The sequence below is a fragment of the Notolepis coatsorum genome (assembly GCF_963971535.1).
Source record: "Notolepis coatsorum genome assembly, chromosome: 14".
NCBI classification, from domain to species: domain Eukaryota; kingdom Metazoa; phylum Chordata; class Actinopteri; order Aulopiformes; family Paralepididae; genus Notolepis; species Notolepis coatsorum.
The window spans coordinates 87,873,640-87,896,776 of NC_140178.1; the positions used below are offsets into that span (position 1 = coordinate 87,873,640).

The 23,137-nt window shown below is 41.1% G+C and overlaps 1 protein-coding gene across 2 annotated transcripts in view; it reads left to right on the forward strand.

Moving 5' to 3' along the window:
- The first annotated feature begins 4,477 nt into the window (after positions 1 to 4,477).
- Positions 4,478 to 23,137, forward strand: part of ints2 (integrator complex subunit 2) — a 77,646-nt gene continuing 58,986 nt past the window's right edge. Inside the window, exons 1-6 of one of the 2 annotated variants that reach the window (XM_084328167.1) lie at positions 4,478 to 4,551; positions 7,629 to 7,943; positions 8,335 to 8,473; positions 10,231 to 10,333; positions 10,942 to 11,055; positions 15,028 to 15,158. In XM_084328167.1, coding sequence (XP_084184293.1) covers positions 7,651 to 7,943; positions 8,335 to 8,473; positions 10,231 to 10,333; positions 10,942 to 11,055; positions 15,028 to 15,158 — 780 coding nt within the window. In that variant the 5' untranslated portion in view covers positions 4,478 to 4,551; positions 7,629 to 7,650. Of the gene's footprint in view, positions 4,552 to 7,021; positions 7,086 to 7,628; positions 7,944 to 8,334; positions 8,474 to 10,230; positions 10,334 to 10,941; positions 11,056 to 15,027; positions 15,159 to 23,137 lie in introns of those variants that run through there. The other variant, XM_084328168.1, reaches the window with a different exon arrangement.

A 23,137-nucleotide genomic window follows, 5' to 3' on the forward strand; every position in this document is an offset into this window, starting at 1 on the left:
AGGGTATGTATCTGCTTGTCTAACTCCAGGGTAGAGGGCAAATAAGCCAATTTCCAAAAAAGTTGGCGTGTTCCTTTAAGTATGGAAAGCCTGTTGTATAGATTGCCGTGTATTTTGTATGTAAAGCATTATTGAAGGCTAAAACTTCTCTCTGTGTATTTCATGCTATTGTTTGCCTCCGTGTTCAGTTAACCGTTTTTGGAGCATACGTTTTCTCCAGCTTTATTTTCTTGTCTGTTGTACAGTCCGATTATTGTTTCGTATTTAAATTTTTGGAGACGAAGCTTTCTCCCCTTTATTTTATTATGTTTTGTATATGACTTTCTTGATCGGCAACTCAAATAAACAGTGTTGCTTTTTGTAAATCTACACCTGCATCCTCGTCTCCTCTGTTCTGCACTGCATCTGGGTCCAACACGTTAAATCACTCGAAACAATAACACTTCATACATCTGATTATCATTATTACTCTATTACTATTAGTGGTACTCATTTGTATATACTCCAGTTGAATCACCTGTACATTGTATATAGCTATTGCACTTTACTGTTACATTTGGACTCTGGTTAGATGCCAAACCTCTTTGATATGATACATTTATTTATATTGCGCCCCTCAACGTTGTAGCTGTACTTATACTGTATAATGACAATACATTTTAATCTAATCGAGGATCCACTCAGAGGGATAAATAAAGGATGACTCAAGAGAGAAATATACTCACCAAAAATAAAAAATAAAATATTTGGCACAGTCTGTAGAACGCTCCTTCAGGTTGAGATACCGCCTGACAATATACCACTTGAGTTATACAATATATGCCTCCTGTGTTTTAAAAGTCCCAGAGCAAAGTCTGATTATGACATAAGCCAATGGAGATATGCTGTCTTGGTGACACCTATCTATGAAGTTGTTTTGCAAATGAAAATGTGAAACACAATGAGGAAGTGCTCTTATTTAATAGGAGGGGTTGCCTGTATATTTTCCCCAACAGAGTTTCACTTCCGCGTTCGGTTTGCGCGATCTGATTGGCCACTGACGTTTCTCTCAGCGCCAATCGTGTTACTCCTAACAAACTGGTTAAGCTTGGCAACTCTTTCGAAGTCGCTCTCTTTCGAAGTTGGTTAAGGTTAGGGTTAGGTTTAGTTGGTTAAGGTTAGGGTTAGGGTTAGGGTTAGTTGGTTAAGGTTAGGGTTAGGGTAACAGCCTGCTGGCGCGATTGTTAGGAGTAACGCGATTGGCGCTGAAAAAAACATCAGTGGCCAATCAGATTGCGCAAACCGAACGCGGAAGTGAAACTCCGTTGGGGAAAATATACACGCGGATGGGTTTCCTCCATAGATATATATAGAACACTAGATAGCTTACCCGCGCTGCCGGCCAATGGAGAGCGACGTCGTCGTAGGGTGGCCATCTTGCCCCAGGCAGCTCAGCTACTGATAACATTAATGTCTATGGTGCATGTACTATTTAAATAACCATAGATTGCTCAATTCTTTACCGATTTTCAAACGGGTTGGTTTGCTATAAACATCAAAGATGTAAACACAAAGCCAGGAATGCCCTGCATCATAAATGTATCTAAAGATGTTTTTTTACAAACCGCTTGAATCATAGCCACGTTAATAATGCTTGTAATAAACCAAACCGTTTGTAAATCCGTCAATATTTCAGCGAGTTATGAGTATTTTTGTCTGTGCAGATCACTCACCCTCCAACAGCTACCATAGAACGTAACAGAAAGGCTGACTGGGGCAAGATGGCGGCGGTTCAGCGACGCTGGTGACTCCGCCTTAAGCTATCTAGTGTTCTATATATATCTATGGTTTCCTCCTCCTTCTTTTCCTTCTCCATCTCACTTGGCTTCCTGGAATAAGACACTAACCAGTTTACAGAAAGTATGATGGGCTGGAAAATTTGCAGTGAGCCGATTTGGACTCTGTTTGTGAATAATGGCAATAGACAATGTAATGTAGCTATAAGCATTAAAATGCCTATATGTCTACCTGATACATACAGTACAGCAGGCTATACAGTATGGCCAATCAGAATCTCTATATAGAGGGGTGATCCCGTTGGATTCCAAGCCTTATACTGGTTTCTGAGTACTATTCTGTCGAGGTGTTTCTACGTTTGCTTACAGAGTTGGTGGAGTACAACACTTCTTATCAGATCAGTCGAATCTGTTGAATGTTTTAAGCAGTGCCCCAAAACTCGCTTCTACAGCTTTATATTTTGGTTGTTGTCGTTTATTCTTTTGTTTCTCTTTTATTGTGTCTATTCCTTCGAACAGGTCGAAAAATACATCGCAGAAAAAAATCTAATCTACGAATTCCAATCTGGCTTCATAACATCCCACTCCACTGACACATGCCTTCTCTATTTAAACGACCACATCAAACAAGAGGTGGACGCGGGCAAATACTGCAGCATGGTCATGCTGGACCTACAAAAGGCCTTCGACACTGTCAATCACACCATTCTGATTGACAAGCTAAAAGCAATTGGTTTTGATAGTCTATCAGTGAGCTGGATGCAATCCTACCTGGAGGGGAGAGAGCAGATGGTGGAGGTAAACGGTACCCTACCCCCCCCCCCCCCCCCTCACAGTGAGCTGTGGTGTTCCACAAGGAAGCATACTAGGTCCGCTACTGTTCCTAATTTATGCAAATGACATGTCGTCAGCTTGTGACTGCAACTTGTTCCTGTTTGCGGACGACTCAGCCCTGCTGGTCTCTGACAAGAACAAGTTACAGGTTGAAAAAACCCTCAGCTCAGAACTAGGCAAAATCTGCATATGGCTCACTGATAACAAACTATCATTACACATGGGCAAAACAGAGTCCATTCTCTTCGGTTCAAATAACAAACTCAGCAAGACCGACGGCTTCTCAGTTACAGTGGGTGACAATATTGTCACAAGGAAAGAAGATATTACCTACCTGGGTTCCATCCTAGAGGCAAATCTTTCCTGTGACAAAATGGCATCCAATGTAATAAAAAAAGTCAACCAACAAACACGATTCTTGTACCGGATCTCCTCACTGGTAAACAAGAATACCCTGAAGACTCTGGCAGGAGCACTCATTCAAGGGTACTACGACTATGCTTGCACCTCATGGTACCAAAGCACCTCAAAGGCGCTAAAAACAAAATTACAAACATCTCAAAACAAACTGGTCAGACTACTGCTTGACCTTACTCCTAGAACCCACCTCACCCCTGCCCACTTTGACAACCTAGGATGGCTTAGAGTAGACGACAGAGTACAGCAACTTGCAATGGGCCTGGTCTACAAGATACACTACACGACCAAGGTACCCATGTACATGTCAAAATACTTCCCAAAGGTCAGTGAATACCACAATCACAACACCAGATGGAGCTCAACAAATCATGTTAAACCCAGATTCGGCTCAAACAAGGGACTAAACACGTTTAGCAATTATGCCACATCAATGTGGAACGCCCTACCCAAAGCTGTAAAGGAATGTGAATCACTACCCACTTTCAAAAACACTGTCAAAAAACACCTACGGGAGACTGCAATTCGAAAACTGGCCCCTGTAAATGTCCTAACACAACCCCCCCCCCCAATGTACAGTAAATTACCAAGTATGGTCTTGTCAATATTCCAATGTACAGTTTTGCTTGTTCAGTTGTACAGTGTCCCCCCCCCCCCACCCAACCACCTCCAATGTACAGTCCCCCCCCACCTACCCTACCTCCTCCAATGTACAGTTTCCACGTCAAATGTATATACTCTCTTTTCTGGACTCTTTTCGTATCACAAACAGTACTGTATTTGCAAATCTGGTATGTCATAAATGTATAGATGTAGCAGTACTGTCTATCTGTATGTCATGTATGTCATATATGTTATGATGAATTGAAAATGGGGGACCCTGATGTAAATCCCCTTAACAATTGTATTGAGCTGTACTGTACTGTAGTCTGTACCCATTCTGAAATCTGTTAATAAAGTTTTCAATCAATCAATCAATCGCTGTCAGGATCTATGGGTAACAGAACTGTATATTTGAATATCGTATGTCACAAATGTAACAGTACTAAATACCTGTATGTCCCTATGCCATAAATGTCATGTATGTTGAATATGTCATAAATGTCAATATGAATTGAAAATGGGGGACCCTGATGTAAACAAGACAAACGTCTTTCTCTGGTCTGCATAACCTTAACAATTGTGTGTATTGAGACGTACTGTATTGTACCCATCCTGCAATCTGTTAAATAAAGTTTTCTTTCATTCATTGACTCATTGTATTGTAGAAATATTGCGACAAATTGTTTTAGAACGGTTGTTCTTGGGAGTTTCATGCCGAACCAACCTTTGAACAAAAATACAACCGAACTGAGAGTGGAGTGTGTTCACAAATACTGACTAAACAGTTCAGGCATAAGCACATGTGAATGGTTGGCATTCTCCTTTAATAGTACTACTACTAGCAGCAGCCACCAGAGAGCATTAGCGGCCTGTAATCTAGTTATATATTTAATATTAAAAAGAATATACGATCATAAGTGAGGTAAGCTAACTTTATCATGTTGTGATTTTATGCCAAGCTAGCTATTTTTCAATTCATGGCAAGGGCATACCAGTAAATCCAGGCAAGTTAGTACGTTATGTTATGGTGTTGTATTTTAAGTTATAGCTTCAGAAGAGCTACAGAAAGTTAACTTAGCACTGCAGTGTGTTGTGCGAGGTAGCTTGTAAAACAGAACCGAATCGAGACCCCGATGCTTATTTTTTCCATTTTCGATACCTAAATATGAATATAATATGACCAAATTAAATAAACAAAAGTTGGGTCCTGATTCAGCGCTAGGGAATAATGAATGAAACATAGAGCTATCACATGGATGTCACACCGTCACGGGCAAATATAAGCCTATTTTATACTTCCGGTTAAGGAGTATTGCCTTCAAAACAAAAGCTCGAGGCAACAATTTACATTTAGATAAGATAGAGCTGCATTAAAGTAAAAATGGTATTGGTATTTTGTTGAATAGTTTGATTAAGGTCCTGCCACTTTCAATGATTGCACTTTCTGAAGACCATGTAAATATCATACATAAATGTTTCAATTGGGTGTTTCTCCTTTAAGTTGAGAGTCAATTATGCATGCTTATCGAAGGCTAGATGGCTTGCCATTGCATAGGACTTCAACAAAACGTGATTTCATATTTTGCTCAGTCACATTTAAATAGTTATAGTTTTAAAGATTTTTAGAACTCACCTGTCAAGGTATGCATTATGTGAGTTTATGCAACATTTATGCTAGTTCCAATGCATTGTGATTGGACGATGATGGTTGGACTGCTTACAATCACAATAAATTATTTGTGGAGCACTAAATGAAAGCTTTTGTATTTGCTGAACCTTGTGTTTGAATAACATACCGAGGTCATGCTATAGGGGGTTAGTGGTACCTGTGTGCTGATCAACAGAACACACCAGTGGCAGTGCCAATAACTACAATACAGCACCTGTATACCTGTAGTAGACATATACATTTCCATCACAGTAAAGTAGAGTGTGACTTTCTCCAGAGAAATTTAGCCACTGCGTATGTAACGGAGGTACCGCATGTCTATCCACAGTCACGAGGGACTTGTATAGTGAAGTGACTGTGGACGTTAAGCGGTACTGCAAGTAAACTCACTCCCCAGAGGCATTCAGACCCAGTACTTAGAAGTGAATTCACCTCTTGGTACAGTGGTCTGTGATGCCGCCCGCGGCGCGGGAGACCGGGGTTCAACTCCCACTCAGGGTGATCCCTTAACAGGGGTCGAATCGAAACACAATGCATTGATTGATTGAAAAGTTTATTAACAGATTGCAGAATGGGTACAGTACAGTACAGCTCAATACATACAATTGTTAAGGGGATGCAGACCAGAGAAAGACTTTCATCTTGTTTACATCAGGGTCCCCCATTTTCAATTCATCATATGACACACACGACATACAGATAGACAGTACTGCTACATCTATACCTTTATGACATACCAGATTTGCAAATACAGTACTGTTTGTGATACAAAAAGTGTCCAGAAAAAGAGTGTATATACATTTGACATAGAAACTGTACATTGGAGGAGGTTGGGTAGGTGGGGTGGGGTTGGGTGGGTGGGGCTGTACATTGGAGGTGGGGGGGGGGGGGTAGGGGGACACACACACTGTACATTGGAATACTGACAAAGCCATACTTGGTCTTTACTGTACAACTGGGTTAGGACATTTGTAGGGGCCAGTTTCGAATTGCAGTCTCCCGTAGGTGTTCTTTGAGAGTGTTTTTGAAAGTGGGTAGTGACTCACATTCCTTTACAGCTTTGGGTAGGGCGTTCCACATTGATGTGGCATAATTGCGAATTTGGTTTTTAGTGCCTTTGAGGTGCTTTGGTACCATGAGGTGCAAGCATAGTCGTAGTACCCTTGAATGAGTGCTCCTGCCAGAGTCTTCAGGGTATTCTTGTTTACCAGAGAGGAGATCCGGTACAAGAATCGAGTTTGTTGGTTGACTTTTTTTTATTACATTGGATGCCATTTTGTCACAGGAAAGATTAGCCTCTAGGATGGAACCCAGGTAGGTAATTTCATCTTTCCTTGTGACAATATTGTCACCCACTGTAACTGAGAAGCCGTCAGGCTTGCTGAGTTTGTTATTTGAACCGAAGAGAATGGACTCTTTTTGCCCATGTGTAATGATAGTTTGTTGTCGGCGAGCCATATCCAGATTTTGCCTAGTTCCGAGCTGAGGGTTTTTTCAACCTGCAGAGCAAGATCACACCGGCTACACGTACTATTGACCTTATTAGAAGAAAAAAAGTTATACTGGATATTTTTCAACCTTTATATAACCAGGTAAAATGCTTGAGATCAAGGATCTCTTTTACGAGCAAGACCTGACCAAAATATATACAAAATATGCAAAATACCACAACCTGAGTAACCTTTATTCTGAAAACCAGACCGGAAGTGGCATCGGTGTGTTTTGTGTGTGTACAGTGTACTGTGTACCAAGGATGCTAATTTAGCTTAACGCTAACGTTAGCGTAGGTAAGTTAACAATAGCCTCACGTTATGGCCAAAGGTTTCAAATAAAGATGAAAGTGTCAAGTTAGCGAATAATATACAATTATGAATAATGAATTCTAGCTAATTAAACGGACATCGAACTTTAGCTTGCTAATCGCTTCTTAGCGTTGGTTGCTCCTAGCCACTTTGAAGGTAACAGTTAGCGCTAGCTAGCTAGCGTTACGTTAGCAACATAACAGATAAAGGCTGGTGCGTAAGCTTACGCAGCAATAGAGAGCACGATTCTGGTAAACCTCCATCCTAACCCCTGGCCCGCAATAGTTACATTATTACAATACCTCAGCTCAGGATGCACACAGAATCATCTCTTGATGGGCTATGTTACTTATTTTAAATTTAGTGTTTAGTTAATTATTTATGATCTTGTGTTTATCCCTTGATCTTAGTGTTATTACAACAATTCCACACATCCCACACCATGCCTGCACCATGACAGTTCAATTAATCCTGCTGCTATCACATCCAGACCATTTCATTGTGGGTTTATTTTGTTTTTACTTCCAGGTTTGGAGCCAGTCTTGCAGAGATGGCAGACAGTGCAGGGCTGCAGTTTGTCAGCCCCTTTGCATTTGAAGCCATGCAGAAGGTAGATGTGGTCCGCCTGGCTGCCCTGAGTGACCCAGAACTGAGGCTACTGCTCCCTTGCCTGGTGAGGATGGCTCTGTGTGCCCCTGCTGACCAGAGCCAGGCATGGGCCCAGGACAAGAAGCTCATCCTTCGTCTCCTCTCAGGAGTGGAGGCTGTTAACTCTATTGTAGCGCTGTTATCTGTCGACTTCCATGCTCTGGAGCAGGATGCGCGCAAGGAGCAGCAGCTCAGGTAAACTCGGCTCAAGGGCCGCTCTGACCACTTCCAGCTAAGTCTAGCAGCGTGGCTGCATTCAATTAATTTCCAATGTAAAGGAGCATAAGCAGTACCTTGCGAGTACCTTGCAGCTGCATACACTCCTCTACATGGGAAATTAATTGAAAGCAGCCCCACCGCTAGACTTGGCTGCTTTGGGTGGGAACGAACCATCACACACATGGCCACAGCGGTAACTGGCAACCTGTAGGTGGTGAAGTGCTATTCCGTGTTTTGACTAACTGCGATCCATCGTTTTTTGGTTTGCACCTTTCCTAGCGGTAACTAGGTGACTGTCCTCCAATATTTATTGTGAATATACTGTGTGATATGGTTGGTATTTATTGGTTGATGTTTCCTCTGCCAGACACAAGGCTGGTGGCTCTAACGGAGAGAGCATTCTGGTGTCCCAGCTACAGCACGGTCTGACCCTGGAGTTTGAACACAGTGACCCTCTCAGGAGGCTCCGGCTCACCCTCAGTGAGCTGCTAGCTATCATGAACAAGGTACTGTGCTTTATATCCTTCTAAATACCTTTATATCTTTCTATATACTTACTTATACACCTGCATATAATCCATAACTCTATGATAGCATGTACAATAATGCTATACCATATACAGTATATATTCTCACCATATATACTGTATATATATATCCACACTCTGTATATACCGGCACATAATCTTTTTACATATCTGTATATACTATATATATATTTGTACATATCCCTTACTTACTCTATATTTTATACCCAGTTTAATCACCTGCACATTGTATATTACTATTGTCAAAGTCTACTTTATTGTCATTTCCCATAATGTGCAAGACATACAGAACATTTTAATTACGTTCCCCTCTTCCCATGGTGTATATAAAAAGATCTAATATAAACATAAAGTAACATATAGGACAGAATATACACACACAATATGCAGGACTATATACAATATAAACAGTAGCTAAAGATGAAATGAATGAGTGAAATAAATATAGAGGTAAAAGAGAACTTTGTTCAAATCTAGCAGCAGTGGTACATAGTAAATATAAATAATGGCAGTAAATAAAATAATGGCAGTAAAGTGGCTGTGTGTCTGTCTGTCTGTCTGTCTGTCTGTCTGTCTGTCTGTCTGTCTGTCTGTCTGTGTCTCTCTCTCTCTCAGTGGGGGGGGTTCTTAGTCCAGAGTCTGTGGGGGCAGAGTAAGAGAGGGGGGAGAGCTGGGAGAGAGTTCAGCTTCCTAATAATAATAATAATAATAACTTCGTTTTATATAGCGCCTTTCAGAGGACCCAAGGTCGCTTTACATAGGGGGGGGGGATGACAAATTAACAAACATAGTGGACAGACACAACATATACATATAAAGTGAGAAAGTTAGGGGTTAAAGGCCTGATGGATGAAGCTGTCTTTCAGTCTGCTAGTCCTAGCTCCTAGCCCGGAGGGCAGGAGAGTGAAGAAGCGTTGTGAGGGGTGGGTGATGTTGCCTGCGATGCGTAGTGCTTTGCGGGCCAGGTGTGTATTATAAATGTCCTGGAGGGATGGGAGGGGGCCAGTGGCACCAACGATCCTCTCAGCTGTTCTGACCGTGCGCTGCAGGGTCTTGCGGCAGGATGCTGAGCAGCAGCCGTACCACTCGATGGTGCCCCGGTAGAAGGAGCACAGGATGGGAACTGAGGCTCCAGCTCTTCTCAGTTTGCCGAGGAAGTAAAGGTGCTGTTGAGCTTTCTTCGCCAGTGATGCGGTGTTGGTGTTCCAGGAGAGGTCCTCTGTGATGTGCACACCCAGGAAGTTGGTGCTGCTCACTCTCTCCACCACTGCACCGTTGATGGTCAGTGGAGGGTGCTGGGTGTGCGCTCTCCGGAAGTCGACAACAACCTCCTTTTGTTTTCTCCACATTGAGAATGAGGTTATTGTTCCCGCACCACGTGTTCAGTTGGCTCACCTCGTCCCTGTAGTGAGACTCATCATTGTTTTTAATGAGCACTTTACTGTTACATTTGCACTCTGGTTGGATGCCAAACTTATTTTCCTTGTACTGTACTTGGTCAATCCCAGAATTTGCCAGATAGATGGAAATTATATGTAAAATAAGTGTCAATTTCCACACCCTATTTGTTTCTAGTTGTTTCTCTGTGTTGATCATGTAACATAAATTCACAAACACTTAATTTGTCTCATTAATCCTATAATTCGTCCATTTGTTCTATAATCGTTTAGTCTTCAGCTAACGAGACGTGTTGATTGATTGTCATTGTTTCTTAGGTGGTAGACTCAAATGGGGAGTTTTTCTTGAAGTCCTCTGAACTCTTTGAAAGTCCTGTTTATTTGGAGGAGGTGGCAGATGTACTCTGTATCCTACAAGCAGGTATACAACTCTCAGCATTTACTATGATGATAATAATAATAATACATTTAATTTGTATAGCGCTTTCTCACATAGTATAATAATAGTTCTACATTCTGGCAGCCATCACTGATATAGTGTTTGGTCAGTAACATGGGTCTCCTAGTCCCTCCACTCTGCAGTAAACACAAACATTTTCTGGTATCCTGTTCCCACTTTATCCAATCAGGAGAGAGAGTCTGCCAAAAGCTAGTTTTAAGAAAATATGTGCTTTAAACAAGTAAAATAATCTACCAGTGCAGTAAGCAAATATGGCATGGCAAGATTTCTTGAAACAAAACAAAATTGGATAAAGTGTGAAGGGATACCAGAAAATATTTATTTTCCTGCTGAGTGGAGGGACTGGGTGACGACATGTTACTGACCAAACTCTATATCAGTGATGGCTGTCGGAATGTAGAGCTATTTAACACTTATTTGAACAAAAGAAATACCACTTACAGCACCTTGAACGTTTAACCTGTCTGTAAAGTATTTACTTCAGGGTACTCTTTCTCTTGGGATCTTTACGTTCAGATTGTCACAAGATAAGTTTGCGCTGATAATGTTTCTTCTGTATCTTACCACAGAGCTGCCCTCCTTGTTGCCCATCATCGACGTGGCCGAGGCTTTACTTCACGTCCGTAACGGGGACTGGTTTCTGTGTCTGTTGGTCGCCAATGTCCCCGACAGCTTCAATGAAGGTAACTCGATTGATCTCAGAGGTTTCCCGCTTTTACATGTCATGTCACGAGTGTAGCTTACTAGCATGTAGGGCTGACCCCTATTAGTCGACTAATCGGTCGAAAGGAGCCGTAGTCGACTAGCCAACCTCTTAGTCGAATACAAAAAAAATTATAAAAAAAAGAAAAAAATTTATCATTCTTTCCAAAAGAAAAGAGGCCTAGAAGCGTGGCTAACGCTAATGTCACGCATACCAGAGGCTAACTGCCTACGAAAACAGGCACAGAGGCACTGAAAGAGGATTTCACCCATCTAATGAACACACTAGACTAGACAAATATCAAGATGTATCCATTAGTGGACCAATTGCATGCTTTTGCAGAGGACAAGAAGCCTTCAGTCGACTCCTTCAGACATTAAGCACCCCCACAGCCCAAATGGAATGATAAAAAAAAATAAAAATCTTTTTTTAAAATATTATACTTATTTTTTTTTAAGTCGACCAATAGTCGACTAACGGCACATTTTGGCCAATCATAGTCGACCATCCAAATCCTTAAGGCCTCTGCATGCTACAGAGACTGCAACGCAACTGCAACACAACATCAGCACGACTTCAACGCAACATGTTGTAGAGGGTGTTGTAGAGTGTGTTGTGAGGATGTTGCGTACCTCTCCCCAAAATCTAATCTGAACAACCTTGCGTTGATGTTGCGTAGCAGTGATTGGTTGGTTAGCGAATGGGGGCGGGGCTGTCATAGAATAATATTGGTCCCGCAGCGAGGAATACCATCCTCCATTGTTGTAGCCAGCCAGCTAGCGTTGATGCTATTCAATGCTCTATCATACCCAACTAACGTTAATGCCATTCAGAATTTATTAACATAGCTACAACAACACACAGTAACGTTAACACTTTGGTTGCCTTGGGTTAAATTAATGATATACCGTAGGTTGCCGGCTCTATTTGTCTATGGAGAAGTACCCCTTCTTTGCATGGCTATAACTTTTTAAATTCTATTGCTACATTGCCATTATTAGGGCCCATTCAAAGTCCTATATGTATTGTTCATTGTGTAGCAACGTTAAACTTTTTCATTCACATATTCATAGTAAAGTATGGTCTAATGCAGGGGTGGGCAATTATTTTTCCCGGGGGGCCGAATGAGCAACTGAAAATATGTTGGGGGGCCGGGCCAAAATTCCAAACTCAATTATGCATAATATACATTTTATTTCTATATAAAAAGCAGTAAATGGCATTGTTTTGACCCCTGGTAAGAGTGTATGTTATTATTTGGCAATTAAAAGGTGAGGTTATAGCTTTCAAAAATATCATTTATTCAAATAGAATTTATTTCCAAAATGATAAACAAAATGTGAAACATTAATAACAAAGGGAATTTTGAGTTTCATATACTATTGAAACAAGGATTTTCTTAGCTTTCTAAAGACATCACATCATCTTATAGCAAAAATAAACAAGACATGTCACTGAACTGTGTAAAGAAAAGTGTCCCAGTTTTGTAGCCTTTTTTACTTTACATGCCTATATTAAACATTTTATGTTTTCAGAACTGTGCAAAAAAAAGAAAAAAAATATATCAAGTGTCCCATTTCACTTGTTATATTTCCACATTTTAGTGTTCTTCAGTTCTTTTTTTTCATTCAGTGTGAGAAATCCAGTCTCTGTTGAGCTTTAACAAGTCCATCAAAGTCAGGTTGCATGTCTGAGGTGGAGATGTGAAGCACAGCTGCCAGATGTTCATCAGTGAGAGAGGATCTGTACCTGGACTTGGTAAACGTCATGACTGAGAATGTCTGTTCACATATGTAGGTGGATCCAAAGAGAACCAACATCTTCTGAGCATGTCTCCTAAGCGTATACTGTGCGTGTGAACGTTGACATGAAAAAAAAAAAAAAGTAAAAAATAAAAATAAAAAAAAATATTAAAAAAATATATTTTTTTTTATTTTTTTTTTATTTTTTTTTATTATCATGTAATCTTTCGCGGGCCGGTCAGAATCATCCCGCGGGCCGGATCCGTACAATGCCCAGGTCTGGTCTAATGTATAAGTATGTTTTCATCTCTTTCTGCAGCTTTCTCCAGAACGTGATCTATAGCCCCAAATGCATTATATTGATGATGCAATACAGTTTTATGGCAATCAGCGCGATATAAAAAATTCCAACTAGACGTACTTCTAGAAGTTACTACACGTCATCTGATGTTGACCGGATGGGCTAGGGGGCGTTTATAATTCCGTGGGCAGCGTTATACCAATCATCTAATGTGGGTCAAATGTTGATAATAGCAGTTAGTATCGAAGAGGGTAACGTTACACGCTGAAACTCACCCCAGTCTCCGCGCGCCGTTGGGCGATCATCGTCGAGTTGAGATCTTATCATTATGGGATGTAAATTTACCCGGTCCATCTCCAGCTTGTATAATGGTATATACGTCCAAATCATGTTGTTTATCGAGTTATTGGCAATCGATCACTGTGTAGTGTGACGAGCCAGAGTCGCGGGACCTATAGAGAGCGCCGGAAGTACTACGGTCGTCTAGGACAACCTCTATTCAACATCCTGTTTGGCGATTGCGCCGATCGGCCACCAGATGGCGCTCCTGAACCGCCAGAGAGCTCAGTGGGTCCTGCTGGTGGATCTCAGGCCAGCGGAGGGACATTATGAATCCGATCGCAGATTTTTGAAATATTGATATAAGGACGCTGTACAGCGTCCCCCGGCAACTTTAGCATGGCCAGCAAAGACGTGAAAAGACGTGTCCCGGCACTCAAAGTGTTAATATAATTACATGCATCATTGTTTACAATGAACGGTGGGGCAGTTCGAAAGGACTGGACACGGGACAAGTTGTTAAACAGCAATCAATTAATTTAATATAACAGGTAGTTTGAGCTGCATTTTCGTGCCTACAACCACAGCCACAGGGATATATCCAGCTTTGACGAGCTCTCTCTCCTCCTGCCGATTAAATTCAGCAGCTCTTCCTCGACCTCGAGTGCCTGTAGCTGCCTGCATTTGCACAAAGGTGTCCATCCCTGCTGCTAGCTAACGTTAAAACTAACCTAAAGTTACACAAGCAGAATACATCACAAATACTTCCGGTCAGGGGATTTCAAAATAAAAGACCGACCTCTAAAAGCACCGGAAATACGTTTATTTTGTACATTATCTAACGTTAACACGAACCTAAACTAACTTTAGATTAGTTTAGGTTCGTGTTAATGTTCGATAATGTACAAAATAAACGTATTTACGGTGCTTTTAGACGTCGCTCTTTTATTTTGAAATCCCCCGACCGGAAGTAAAAAATAATGCTTCTTTTTCTGCTTGTTATCAATGGGTTGGTTGAGAAGGGAAATTTCATCTATCTAGGGAACCTAGCTACATCCGGGGTACAATGTTGCATAGGCTGCACATCGATGTTGCAGAAGCATAAAGGCAGAGTGTCTGCAACACCGTTGCTTTGTCGATGTTGTGTTGCAGTTGCTTTGCAGTTTCTGTAGCATGCAGAGGCCTTAAGTCCGGTACAGCCCTACTAGCATGTTAGCTAGTTATATGCATTTTCGACACAATTTCACTAAATGATTATTTAAAAACATTTACCATACGGTCGCTACATTCTATAGTTTAATTTCAACATGTTGACATTAATAATTCCAACTAGTAGTGAGAGTTAAACATTTAGGAATAACATGTTCTCAATTCTGAGTGTATGTGAACCTACCACGGGCTCATTCCTTGTGTAATGATACCACTCTTAACATGGACACTTGGCGTAGTAGCTCACAAGGAAACGCCCACCAACCAATAAGAATACATAGAACAACTAAATGCTATTCTATTGGTTCTTAGTTACCTTGGCAAGTGGAATCACTATCAACTCTGTTACATGTACATACAGAAATGAGCAAAAAAACAAACATTCACATTCATTCAAACGTCTTGACTAACTGTGTTTTAGTTTGCAGGGGGCTCATTAAGAATGGTGAGCGTCAGGATGAGGAGAGCATGGGTGGCCGACGTAGAACCGAGGCCCTCAGGCAGCTGTGTCAGATGAACCCCTCCCAGGCGCTCAACATCAGAGCTATGGTGGTAAGTCACACTGTTGCTGCTGCTACAGAACTCTGTGTCCCGTGTTTTGGGGGACCTCCTGGGATGACTCCTGGGGGGTCATCAAAGAGAAGCAGGCTGTTCTCGCTCCACAGTGGTGGAACAAACTGTTAAGTTAACTTTGGTGTTTGGTAGTAGTACAGTTAATACGGTATCACTAACGGTTCTGTTTTAATTATCGGGTCGATAATTATCGGGCCGATATCAGCAATTATGACGTCATCCGGATAAACCCGATAAAAGTATTGATAGAGGGGAGCTCCAGTAGCTCACCGCGTACCTCGAACGCTATTTCGGCGTCGGGGACAACCGTGCGCGTCACGGATCTGGGGTACACGTAGAGCTGCCGCGATTACCGCATTACCGCGGTATCGCTGTTACATCACGGCCACCGCAGAGTAGGCTGAATACCGCGTCACCGCTGTTTTTTATAATAATAATAATAAATTACCCTCCTCTCGTTGGGCTTGCGGCTCTGCAGATATACCCTACTCTATCGAGGTTCCAAGCGACCCTATTGGGTACCAGAAAAGTCACGTGAAACATTGCAGACCACTGATTGGTCAGAAGAGAGACGCGTCACACGTTTTTTACGTCCTGAATGTCAGCTCATCACAACACGGCTAATAACGTTAGCTTTAACTCTCCGCCGGAGTGGACTACCATCGCTCTTCAGGAGTACTAAACGAGACATAATGATTTTACTGTCTGCAACGAATGTTATAATAAAAGCCCTTCGTTCTATACACTTGTCTGATTGAAAACTTTATTAACAGACCGCAGAATGGGACAACTCAGCACGCTCTGAGCAAAGAAAGGAACTGAGATATGAATAGAGTATTGCTTGCCTTGTTATGGTCCGGTAAATACGCTGATGTTATTGAGCGTATAACTATATAATGTTAATGCCACAAAACGAATGCCTTTATTATAAAGTAGTAACTTTATAGTAATAATAATAAGAAAGGGTCGGGGGGGTTAGGGGTAACCACCCCTGCCCGCGACACCGAGTGAACGGCGCACGACCATAGGGGAAACTTCGAATCCGTGTTTCACTTTCAATAACTAATGCGTGCTTGCCGAATCCCAAACAATATTCATGCTGCAAAGTCATCCTCTAAAGATAGACATTTAGACTAGAGGCAGGCTATATGCTATAAAGAGTAGACTACTACTAAAAAAAAAATGCATTCAAACTTTTTTTTTTTTAATTTTTTGTGCGTGCGGTAATAACCGCGCGGTAGGAAATATTTTGCAAATTAGTGCGGTAAGGAAAACATCAATACCGCGGCAGCTCTAGGTACACGAGTTCGACTCCCGGACTCGCCGTATTTTCTCAGAGTGTCTTTCCCCCGATCTATACCCCATTCAACCTGTTTCTGTCGGTCATACTTGACCAGAAAAAGCGATAAACGCTAAAAGAACCAGCTGACTGGTCAAAGTTTAAAAAAAAAAAAAAAAGTATTGATAGCTCCGATAATAATTTTATCTTTTCATTTCTCTTTTTTTTTACACTTTCTTTTTCTTTTTTAAACTTTTTTTCTTTTCATGTCAACGTTCACACGCACAATATATGCTTACTTAGGATTTGACTTGATTCAACAACAAAGCAGTCGGGGCAATGGCAAGCCGAAAACTGTCGAAAATGTGGTTATTTGAAGTTTGGATTCTTTTTTTTTTTACAACTGAGGTAGGTAGATTTTTAGAGACTAAAGTACAGAAAAAAGGTACCGTTGGGTACCGGTATCGATTCACAGGTACCGGTATCGTATCGGTTCAAATGTGAACGGTACCCATCCCTACTGACAAAGCACAATACCTGTTGGTTTTTAGTTCACTCATTGTTCAGGGAAATACATTGTTAATGACATTGACGGATTGTGAATTTTGTGATTGACTCAAATTATATTTATTTGGAAAAATAAATATAGTCACTTTATTTGAAGAGTCAAAACTGTTCTCTTGGCTTTGTTTTGTTCATAGTAGTAACGCTTGTGTCATGATAAATCTGGTTAGGTCAAAACTACAGGAATATACATAAAAAAAAAATTATAATACAATAAATATATATATATATATATCGGGTATCGGTATCGACCTTGAGGAGCAGAAAGTTATCAGTATCGATATCGGAGTAAAAAAATCAATATCGTGCACCCCTAGTTCTGTTAGTTAGCCTACTTCTACTGCAGCCTTTATGGTAATCTGGGAAGAGGGGAATGCGCTCTGTTGTTGTTCTTCACTTGTTTGAACTGTACTGAGGCTGTGGCCACTAGGCTGCTGAGAGCGTCAAATAAACTGGAGTGCAAATAAAACGGTCGTCTTGTTTGCAGACTAACACGAACTTCCCACCACAGTCAGGACAACTGAAACCCGCCCGATTTCCCCCTTCTTCAATCAATATCTGAAAAAAAACCCAAACAATTTTATTACTATTATGTACCTTACCACTGTGTACTATGTTACTATATCCTTAACACATTGAGTGCCAACGACGAGATATCTCGTTGTTGGCCGACATGCGTTGAGTGCCAATGACGAGAAATCTCGTTATTTAATCGTTATTGCTTTTATTAGCGATATCCATTAATTTTTCATCAATCCAGCCTCACGTTATCATTGGGACTGTCTATGAGCTCAAAAAGGGCAAATACCGCCCCCTATCGTCTCCCGGATGGTATTGCACCCATTGGAATGGACTCAATGAAAATGCATGTGAAAAGAAAACTCCGGATTCCACATTTTACTTCTCAGGCATGTAACCCGAGACTACTGCATTCATTGGGGACCCTCAGAGCAGCGTGGATTATGTGTTTAGAGTACATAACGTTGGATCAATAAACGCGATCGATATTTGGAATGGCGATCAGGAATTGGAATAATCTTTTTGCAGAACATCTGATCTGAGGTAAGGAATCTATTTTACCAGTCTTGGGGTAATCAGATGTTTTTTTTCACATATTTCACAACGTGTCCCCTATGTGTGTATGTGTGTATATACGTTAGCGCTGACCAGGTCATAGATAATCGATTTTTCAGCCCGCTTCTCTAGCGTGCATAAGTACACATATACCGTACTATTGATAATCTAGCGTTTATTTGAAAACGATTAATAAATCAGCCGGAAAATGACAACGTGTTGTGTGTATTACACTAAAGGGCGATTCCTGCGGAATCTTTTTTTTTATTTTTTTTAGACATTTTCAAAAACATCTGTTTTTCAAAACGGTATAAAACGGAAATGTACAGATGAAAAAACAATCCGTTTCGTACATGTTGACTGCAAGCAAGTCATTGATAAGCGACGGGCATATTAGACACATAGCCATAATATAGAATATAGAAATAGCTCCGCGAAAATCATGAAATATCGGAAAATCAGTCCCAAAAGGCTGGCATTCAAGCGATAAATAGTGCGCCCCCTGCTGGCACTCAATGTGTTAAGGTGCTCCCATCGTCGAGCGGACCGTACACGGAGCGGACTCCACGAAGGTCCGCGTGGACTCAAAGCGTACACAAAGCGGACACCAAGTGCGAAGCCCCAATTTTCTAATGCGCGGACATCCGCGCCGCTCACTTGGTGCCACACAAAACGCTGCTCTGCATTTAATGTGACGCCGATCTGCATTTTACTCTGACCACTCGCTCCATGCCAAGTGAGAGTAGGGCAGGATCATGATTAAATGGGTAGGATTGGTCCGGTAAAACGTTGGCAGGTAGATGACGCAAAATTTAGTTTTACTATCGCTAATCGTCACCCATTCCAATTCATATACATTTGGACCATGTCTTTTTTCATCATCTGAAGAAACTTGAGATGTTTGAATGGCTTTTCTAAATGAAGTGTGTAAAACTGCCAGTTTTATTATTGAAATATTGGAAATGGAGATAACATACTCTTTATTTTGACATCGGATGACGACGACATGACAGAAGTTGAACAGCGTGGGAAAAATCGTGTGTAAAATTGTAAACTGGTGCTAGACATGTAGGAAATTGGTCTGCGGAGGTACGCTCGACTATGAAAGCTCAAAGAGCATGCGGACCTCCGCGGAGTCCAGTCCGCGTACAGTCCGCTCGAGCCATGGGAGCACCTTTATACTACTACCTATCATGCTAATATGTCTATACTACTATGCATTCAGAGTGTAACACAAAAATTCGACACTATTATTAACCTCTTAAAAGCCCTAGCCATATTTTCAGAAAATTCGCCAAAAAGTAAATGGAAGATTGCTCCACTTCTACAAGATCCATTGCATGTTCTTGGTATCTAGGGACACCAATGAACCTCAGGGAATGTATTCACAGTGTCGGAAATATTGTGTCTGTTACTATACTTGAGTAAATTGTAATGAACCAAAGGAGAATATAAATTATTATTAAAAAAAGGAAATTCCATCTTTGATGGTGAATAACACCATACTAACATTGACCAGATGTAAAAAATTGCCACTGAGCTCATTCAGCACCTTCTTGAGATCAAGTGTACAGAATATCTAAGCAAATTAATAAAGGGCAGATGATTTGCAGGGGTTTTTGTAGATAAAGTACAGAATTTTGCCATCCGGACACATGCTATTTGAAATATGAATATAGAATATCAGGCCTATAAATTACCTTATTATGGCCAAGTCATACATCTATGGATCGGGCCAAATCTCCTCTTTCCGATGGCAGAGTTCAATCTGAATTTAGTACCACCAGCCGCCCGTTACAGGGCAGCAAAGACAGTGAATGAAATCAACTGTAAGTACAGTTACTTTTTTATAATGTAAATAGCTCCGGCAATTTTCATCAGATTGAGACGTGTTTTTTTCTACATTGTATTTTATGGCAATAACATCCCGTTTGTTCGACCTGTGCGATATAATCACAAAAACAACGCAAAGAATATTTTCAGCAGCATTGACAGGCTGGTGTGAGCTGGGTAGTGTAGTTCTATGAAATTTGTATGTCCATTGAAAGCCCTGGCTCTCCTCTGTCTTAGGACTACAACTAGGGATGCACCGATCCAACTTTTTCAGTCCCGATACCGATACCTGGGTTTGGGTATCGGCCGATACCGATCCGATACCCATTCTCCAAAAAAGTTTAAAAAAAAATTATCCGTTTGAGGGAGGAGGGGTGGGCTGGGACATGGTGGCTGGCTGCAGCCTCAGCCTGACGAATGGCGATCTATAAAAAGTTGTCATCTTTCAAATATATTTGTAGCTAAACTAGGGATGTCCCGATCACGTTTTTTTGCTCCCGATCCGATCCCGATCATGTGATTTTGAGTATCTACCGATACCGATCTTTCCCGATCCGATCAAAAAAATCATAATATTGAATATTTTTTTATTATTATTATTTTTTTTAATCCCAATTTCTCACATTACATTCACCCTGAATGTTGACGTTATCCAGGTGAAAAGTTAACTTCATTCAAGCGAGGCATTGCAATCCTTGACATAAATCATTTGATGTATAATTAGATCAAAGGAAATGCGTTTGGGTCTGAGAGTGTGGCTGGTCTGCCGTTCTGCAGCTGGATACTATTGGTTTGTTTTGGCAAAATTCTTCTGCTCTGTGTGACAATAAATAAAAGAATGATTATATTCAATTTAAAACCAAAACTAAGGCCTCAGTATGAGTTTAAGACGTGAACATGGTCATGTTTGTTGAATAAAAAAGATTTTCTTTTTCTTCTTTTTTTTATCCCGATCTTTGGAAAATCACGTGATCGGCCCCGATCACGTGATCGGATCGGGACATCCCTAAGCTAAACAATTAGCTAAGCAATTATATTTTATTTATTAGCCTATTCGTAATCATTCGTTATTAGCCTAGCTAACTCCGTATTATCTTTGCTTACCTGCAGTGGACGTGGATGGAGATGGAACACTGCGAGCAAAGCAGTCGAAAACTAATGTTATGTTTTGACAACCGATGTTTTGACAAATTGCTTGTAGGGTTAGAAAAAAAAATCCAGGGCTTTTTTTGCCCCCCTTAACACTTTGGCTGCCGGGAACCGTCTTTAGACGTCTTTGCTGGCCATGCTAAAGTTGCCGGAGGACGCGTTACGTCGTCCTTATATCAATATTTCAAAAATCTGCGATCGGATTCATATGTCCCCTCCGCTGGCCTGAGATCCACCAGCAGGACCCACTGAGCTCTCTGGCGGTTCAGGAGCGCCATCTGGTGGCCGATCGGCGCAATCGCCAAACAGGATGTGGCATAGAGGTTGTGCTAGACGTCCGTAGTACTTCCGGGCGCTCGCTATAGGTCATGGGACTCTGGCTCGTCACGCTACACGGTGATCGATTGGCAATAACTCGATAAACAACATGATTTGGACGTATATACCATTATACAAGCTGGAGATGGACCGGGTAAAAATATATCCCATAATGATAAGATTTCTACTCTACGATGATCGCCCAACGGCGCGCGGAGACTGGGGTGAGTTTCAGCGTGTAACGTTACCGTCTTCGATACTAACTGTTATTATCAACATTTGACCCACATTAGATGATTGGTATAACGCAGGCCCACGGAATTATAAACGCCCCCTCGCCCATCCGGTCAACATCAGATGACGTGTAGTAACTTCTAGAAGTACGTCTAGTTGGAATTTTTTATATCGCGCTGATTGCCATCAAACTGTATTTCATCATCAATATAATGCATTTGGGGCTATATATCACGTTCTGGAGAAAGCTGCAGAAAGAGATGAAAACATACTTATACATTAGACCATACTTTACTATGAATATGTGAATGAAAAAGTTTAACGTTGCTACACAATGAACAATACATATAGGACTTTGAATGGGCCCTAATAATGGCAATGTAGCAATAGAATTTAAAAAGTTATAGCCCTGCAAAGAAGGGGACTTTCTCCATAGACAAATAACGCTGGCAATCTATGGTATATCATGAATTTAACCTTAGGCAGCCAAAGTGTTAATTGATTTTCGGGGGCTTTTTTAAATTTATTTCGGGGGCACCGAATTTTTATGATAATTAACAAAGATTATAAAACATTGTCGACACTTTTTTTACAGTCTTCGTCCCTATGTTTGATAACGTAATGTTAATGTCTCCATATATAGGGCTATACGCTAACCTTTTTCCCAAGGAGCACATGTGCTCCTAAATAAAATTTAAATAAAAATTTAGGAGCACACAAAGAAATTTAGGAGCACAGGGGAAATTGTTCAAGTAACAGAGTTTATTAACAAACTATTTATTACATGCATATAATACTGTGCATGTGCATACTAGGGATGGGCATGAGTAATCGTTACTCGTAGCTATGAGAAAAATGGAAAAAAATAAATCGAAATTATTAATATTTTTTATGAGAAAAAAATATAAACTTTTTTTTAAACATATTTGTTCACATGTATGTGTAAGATTATACAACGCCTCTACTTCCTCAGGCGCCTAAGGAAGTTCCAAGTCAGTCAGAAGATCCTTAAGAACTTCTACTCATGTACAATAGAGAGCATCCTGACTGGCAACATCACCTCCTGGTTTGGGAATAGCACTGCACAAGACCGAAGCAGACTACAAAGAGTGACACGTTCAGCCGAACGCACAATTGGAGGGGGGCTCCCCACCCTCCAGAACATTTACAACAAGCGTTGCAGGGGCAAGGCTAAGAGAATCATTAAAGACTCCAGTCACCCGAACAACTGCCTCTTTGAACTGCTGCGGTCAGGCAAGCGATACCGGAGTCTCAAGGCGAGCACAGAAAGACTCAGAAGAAGCTTCTATCCCCAGGCCATCAGGCTGCTAAACGAACAATGAACACTACACAACAACAACCATCAAACGCACATAGCACACACATCCACACGCACACACTCACTTTAAACAAACACACTGTAGCACCCACCCCACACACTTTATAGCACACACTCACTTTAAACAAACACACTGTAGCACCCACTCCCCACACTTTATATTTATTG